This window comes from Sprattus sprattus (genome assembly GCF_963457725.1).
Source record: "Sprattus sprattus genome assembly, chromosome: 1".
Classification (NCBI taxonomy): domain Eukaryota; kingdom Metazoa; phylum Chordata; class Actinopteri; order Clupeiformes; family Clupeidae; genus Sprattus; species Sprattus sprattus.
The window spans coordinates 71,355,755-71,361,754 of record NC_137920.1 but is presented as its reverse complement, the minus strand read 5'-3'; the positions used below and the strand labels follow the sequence as shown (position 1 = coordinate 71,361,754).

Sequence of the window (6,000 nt, the reverse complement as noted above, 5' to 3'; positions counted from 1 at the left end):
CCCTGATCTGGCCCTGAGGTGACCCTGATCTGGCCCTGATGTGCCCTGAGGTGACCCTCATTTGGCCCTGATGTGGCCCTCATTTGGCCCTGATGTGGCCCTCATTTGGCCCTGATGTGGCCCTGATCTGGCCCTGATGTGGCCTTGGTCTGGCCCTGATCTGGCCCTGATGTGGCCTTGGTCTGAACTGTTCTGGCCCTGATCTGGCCCTGTTCTGGCCCTGATGTGGCCCTGAGTGAGACTAGTGAGCATAGTCTGAGAGAGTAGTGTGAGTGAGAGCAACTGAGGTCAGATCAGCCCAGTCAGGACCCTGGCTTCTCTGGCCCGTACCTTCTTGTAGGCCAGGTCCACGTGCTGGTGGGGGCTGGAGCAGCTGACCCAGCCCCTGGCCTTCTCCCTGGCCTCCCTGAGGAGCTGCTGGGCAGACTGCTGCAGACCGGCACACAGCAGCTCCTGCTCCTCAGCCCCCGTCCCTGTACCCAGACTGGCCTCCACCTGCAGGGGCTCCTCTGGCAGGCAGTACCCAGGCAGCTGTGGATGGCGGGGAGGAGGGGGGGGGGCGAGAGAGAGAGAGAGACAGAGAGAGAGAGAGACAGAGAGAGAGAGAGAGAGAGAGAGAGAGAGCCAGAGAGAGAGAGAGAGAGAGAGAGAGAGGTCATTATGGGATATCATGCAATCACAGGGTTTCCTGCTGTAAGTATTAAAGTCGGGAGTCCAGCAGAGTTTCAATTACAGAACTAGGACATGGGGCACAGGTGTATTACCCCGCTCAATAAGCCTTGAACATCCTCCATGGCTGAAAGGAACACAGTAGGTATAAGCCTGTGATGGAGGAGAGATAAAATAGTAGCCCTTGGGCTGGACGAGCTGAATTACTGCAGTGTGAGGAGCCTCCGAAAACAGCAGCTCTAGTGCTAACAGCAGCTCTGATGCTAACAGTAGCTCTGCTGCTAACAGTAGCTCTGATGCTAACAGTAGCTCTGATACGGTGGCCTGGGTCAGGGGCATGTTTGGGGCAATTGGCACTATGGATGGTGGTGTCATTAACATTCCAGCAAACTGGCAGAGGGTACCTGCCACGTGTGTGTGTGTGTGTGTGTGTGTGTGTGTGTGTGTGTGTTTTGAATGTTTAGGTGGGTCCGTTGACCTAGAACAGGTGAGTGTGTGTGAGTCAATGTGAGTGTGTTCCTGGAACAGGTGTGTGACCTCCGTCAGCATATGTACTAGACCCTGTGTGTGTGTGTGTGTGTGTGTGTGTGTGTGTGTGAGAGTGTACCTGGAACAGGTGGGTGACCTGCCAGTTCTGTGCTAGACCCTTTATGTGTGTGTGTGTGTTAGTGTGTGTGTGTGTGTGTGTGTGTGTGTGTGTGTGTGTGTGTGTGTGTGAGTGCGTACCTGGAACAGGTGTGTGACCTCCGCCAGCATATGTGCTAGACCCTGTGTGGCCGCCAGGCTTTCACTCAAGTCTCTCTGATCAGGCTTCACCAGGCTGTGCTTCCTGTGTCACACACGCGCACACACACACACACACACACACACACACACACACACACACACACACACACACACATAAAGGGAAACAGATGTGAGCCAAGAAATAAACATACAACTATGTCTGAAGTTCACACTTTTAAAGTCCTGTCAGAGTGTTGTCTGGTCTGGTCAGGGTCGTGTTGCCCTGCAGACTTTAGGTTCAGCAGGATAATGACGCCCAGTAGAAGGGACAAAACACACACGGAGAAGTGAACCTCCGTGGACACCGTACAGCTCTGCCAGGTAACTCACATCCTGATGATCTCTGCCCCAGAAACAGATGAGTAACACTTCCCTTGAGCCGGGCATCGTAAGACTTCATAAGACTTCATAAGACTTCATAAGACTTCGTAACACTTCATAGGACTTAATAAGACTTCATAAGACTCCTATAATCATGTCATAAACATGCTATGCCACCTGTCCTGTTATGTCATTGGTCATCATGACAGTTAATGACCAAAGATCTGACGGTGTCATGTCATGCCATGACTACATATTTCACATGCAACTACTTTCCCGTCATGTTTATGACATGCTTACATTAGTGTTGTGGTTCAAGGTTCAAGAAAACCACCAGCAGGTTTGACCGTATGCTTTTTGTTGGAAGTGCACTTGTATTTCCAATCTAGTAACTCCTTTGTGAAGCATGACTCAGTAGAGCCATCTAGATAATAACACCGTTGGAGTTGACTTGGTAGACGCCTCAGGATAATAACACCGTTGGAGTTGAACATTAGTGCTGAGCACTTGTCATCCACAGAGTAACGCTGCTTTTGTTGTGTATGGATGTGCGTCACTTTCTCTCTCACCTTCACACACAAACACGCACACACACACACACACACACATGCACACACACATGCACACACACGCAAGCTAAGAGAGGAGTAGGAAAAGGAAGCCACGTTGCGCTCAGACAAACTGTAGGCACAGGAAAAGCACGCCATGCTGTTCTCAATTGTCCTGGAACTGGCAGGCTGAGTGCATTTACGCACACGGACCCGGCAATGACATCAGTACCACCACACACACACACACACACACACACACACACACACACACACACACACACACACACACACACACACACACACCACACACACACACATGCATACACACATGCAAACACACACACCCCTGCCAGCAGCTCGCTTTCACAATAAGGCTTCTCAAGCCAGAGATAGGCAGAGGGGAAGATAGAGAGAACAGAAGGCAGTGATAAAGAACAAGAGCAAGAAAGAGAGAGAGACATGGCAAGGTGTCTGCTTATTATATAGAGACAGAAATAGAGAAACTGAAAGCAGGACAACCAGAAAGAGAGAGAAAGGAGAGAGATGGATAGAACAGGGAGAGCAGAGAGAGCTCAGAAAGAGAAGAAGAGAGAGAGAGAGAGGGAGAGAACAGGGAGAGCAGAGAGAGAGAAGAGAGCAGAGAGAGAGAGGGACAAGAGAGCAGAGAGTGCTCAGAGAGAGACGGAGAGAGAGAGAGAGAGAGGGAGCGTGATTAAGAAGCATGGACAGCAGGAAAATAATGTACAGCAAAATAAAGAGCAATTGAAAAGATGATGAAAAAGTAGAAAGCAGTACGCCTGTGTGTGTGTGTGTGTGTGTGTGTGTGTGTGTGCGTGTGCGTGTGCGTGTGCGTGTGCGTGTGCGTGGGTATGCGTGTGCGTGTGCGTGTGTGTGTGTGTGTGTGTGTGTGTGTGCAGTACACCAGTACTCCTGATGATTGCAGCTCAGTAGCTGATGAGAGAGACAGAGGGTTGCTGCCAAAGAAAAACTCCCTATCTCTGCAAAACTAAAGTTCAAAGCAGGCCTGATTCTGAAACATTAATTGTCAAACTCTCACTGTGTCTCTCTCAACGGTGTCGCCAGCTGCAACCCATTACCCATCTAATATCGCCTCTTATCTCACAGAAATGAAAGCCAGCTGTGTGTGTGTGTGTGCACGTACAGTTGCATGTGTGTGTGTGTGTGTGTGTGTGTGTGTGCTCGTACAGTTGCATGTGTGTGTGTGTGTGTGTGTGTCTGTGTGTGTGTGTGTGTGTGTGTGTAAATCTTGCTCAGCTCCCCTTACATAAGATTCCCTGTGCACAAACCCACCCATCAGCGATTCATTACAAAAACATGGAAAATGGCTTTGTGGCTCTTCCTGTGGCTGGCTGATGTAATCGCTATGGTTACTGCAGACTCTGTCAGCATGGCTTTCTGACATGGGCAGAAATGTGGGCTCAATTACAGACTGAGCCTATATCTGACTCACTTTACCCAATTAAAGACAGAGCCTATAATTGACTCACTTTACCCAATTAAAGACAGAGCCTATAGCTGACACACTTTACCCAAGAAGAGGGGAATGGAGTCTTCAGCTGGGTTATGCTACACTATGCTGGAGTCTTCAGCTGCGTTATGCTACACTATGCTGGAGTCTTCAGCTGGGTTATGCTACACTATGCTGGAGTCTTCAGCTGCGTTATGCTACACTATGCTGACTTAAGAAATATTACACATTTAATGAAGGCGGATGGAAACATCCTGTTGACTGTTGTTAAAACTGGAGTTCACACTTATTTTGGATGGTCCCCTAAAGACTATCTCAGTCAGGGGTGAGTATAGTCTGGGAAGTCTCGCCCCTCTTCTCCGGCCAATTTGATTTAGCCTCTGAAGGGGGTCTGGCAAACTTAGGATAGCAGTTCACTTCAAGATTTCCAGAATCCTTGGAGCCAATCACAAACTGGCTTTTGGCTACCTGGCGCGCCATTGGCGGATTTAAAATAACCACGTCTACCGTAACAAAAGCGAAACTTAAGAGAAAAGCACAGTAAACTATATACTGCTTTCGCGGCTGTCTTGGATGATTTCAAAGGCAAGTTTTCTTTGAAAATAGAACAGAAACCTGCTCTGGAACAATTCATACAGAAAAAAGATGTGTTTGCTTTATTACCGATCGTTGTATCGTTGTATAGTATTGTTGGTCTGATTGGTTAAAGGCGTGTCCAATTACGTGAGTTAAGTGGACCTCCATTGAGGAGTTGGCCAGACTAACTGAGCAAATGAAATGCAGTGAAGGGGCGGGGAATTCCCAGACAAGGGTGAGTATGGTTCAGAGGCGTAAATATTCCAGTGCCAGTTACTCTCTGAGGCCATGATTTCTTGATTAAGAAGCAGATGGCTGTTCTCAAGTATGATTTATAATAGCAACAGTTTCTGCTAATATATCAATTATTTATACCCAAGCAGTTTGCAGAGTGGTACAAATCCACCCGGGATCCGGTGCTGATCTGGGAGATCTGATCCTAGGTGAGTATAGCTGGCTTGTACCTTAATGTTGCACTGTTATAAGATTAACTTTTTAAACAAGTGTTAGCAACATATGCCATTTCAGCGTAGCGCGGTTCTTAAAGCTCCCCAAAGCCTGTCTTCCAAATAGAACATGAGCTCATGTATGCAAGGCAGAGTTCAGACCTCCACACGGCTGTGGTGAATATCAAGTACACTTTAAAAGCATTCGTGTGTCTGTGTACATGTGTGTGGACGTGTGTGAGTGTGTGCGCGAGCGAGGAATGTTTTGGTAGAGTCTTCAAAGTGTGTACATGTGTGTGGACATGTGTGAGTGTCTCTGTGTGTGCGTGTGGTTCGCGATTAAGGAGGGTTTGATAGAGTCTTCAAAGTGTGTACATGTGTGTGTGCCTCTGATTGTGTGTGTGTGTGCGTGTGTGTTTGATAGAGTCTTCAAAGTGTGTTTTCAGCCACTCTTCCAGGCTGTGAGTTCTTCAGAAGAGAGTAAACCTCTGGGCACTGAGCCTCTGCTACATCACGTCTCAAAGTTTCAAAGTGCACAACCATTTCAGATCAAATATGGATCTGAACTAACAAAGAGTGAAAAAAACAAGTGAAGGGATACAAATGCACCCACACACACGCCATCCCCCCCCCCCCCGGCACACACACACACACGCCCCCCCCGGCACACACACACACGGCCCCTCGTCACACACACATACAAACACACACCCCCGCCAAACACACACACACACACACACACCCACACTCCCCACACGGGCACATTAATGTGTACACACACACACACACACACATATGTACACACACACATGCACACACACACACACACACACACACACACACACACACACACACACACACACACACACACTCACCGTGTGCCTCCATGTCTGGTTGCCCTGCTGTCTCCCCTAGGTGTGCTGAGGTGGAAGAGGGTGGGTGCCAGGCACACGGCGATGTTGGTGGGGGTCATCTGGTTCTCCTCCACGCAGGCGGCCACCTCCCCGAGGAAGAGGAGCAGAGACTGCAGCGCCTCCCTGTTCTCGTCCGGCAGGAGGAAGATGGCCGCCCTGACCGCTGCAAACTGCTGGTCCTTGGGGAAATCTGCAGACGAGAGGAGAGGAGAGGAGGCTCTTTCAGAGCTCAGTGGTTTGATTCCCAA

The 6,000-nt window shown here is 49.1% G+C and overlaps 1 protein-coding gene across 1 annotated transcript in view; it reads right to left on the bottom strand.

The window, feature by feature from the left end:
- LOC308366265 (rho GTPase-activating protein 7) overlaps positions 1-6,000 on the bottom strand; it is a gene marked incomplete at its 5' end in the record, with an annotated part of 94,967 nt that overhangs the window by 8,095 nt on the left and 80,872 nt on the right. Inside the window, 3 exons of the mRNA XM_080839906.1 lie at positions 331-531; positions 1,396-1,498; positions 5,714-5,942. Of these exons, the coding sequence (XP_080696032.1) occupies positions 331-531; positions 1,396-1,498; positions 5,714-5,942 (533 nt within the window). The remainder of the gene's footprint in view (positions 1-330; positions 532-1,395; positions 1,499-5,713; positions 5,943-6,000) is intronic.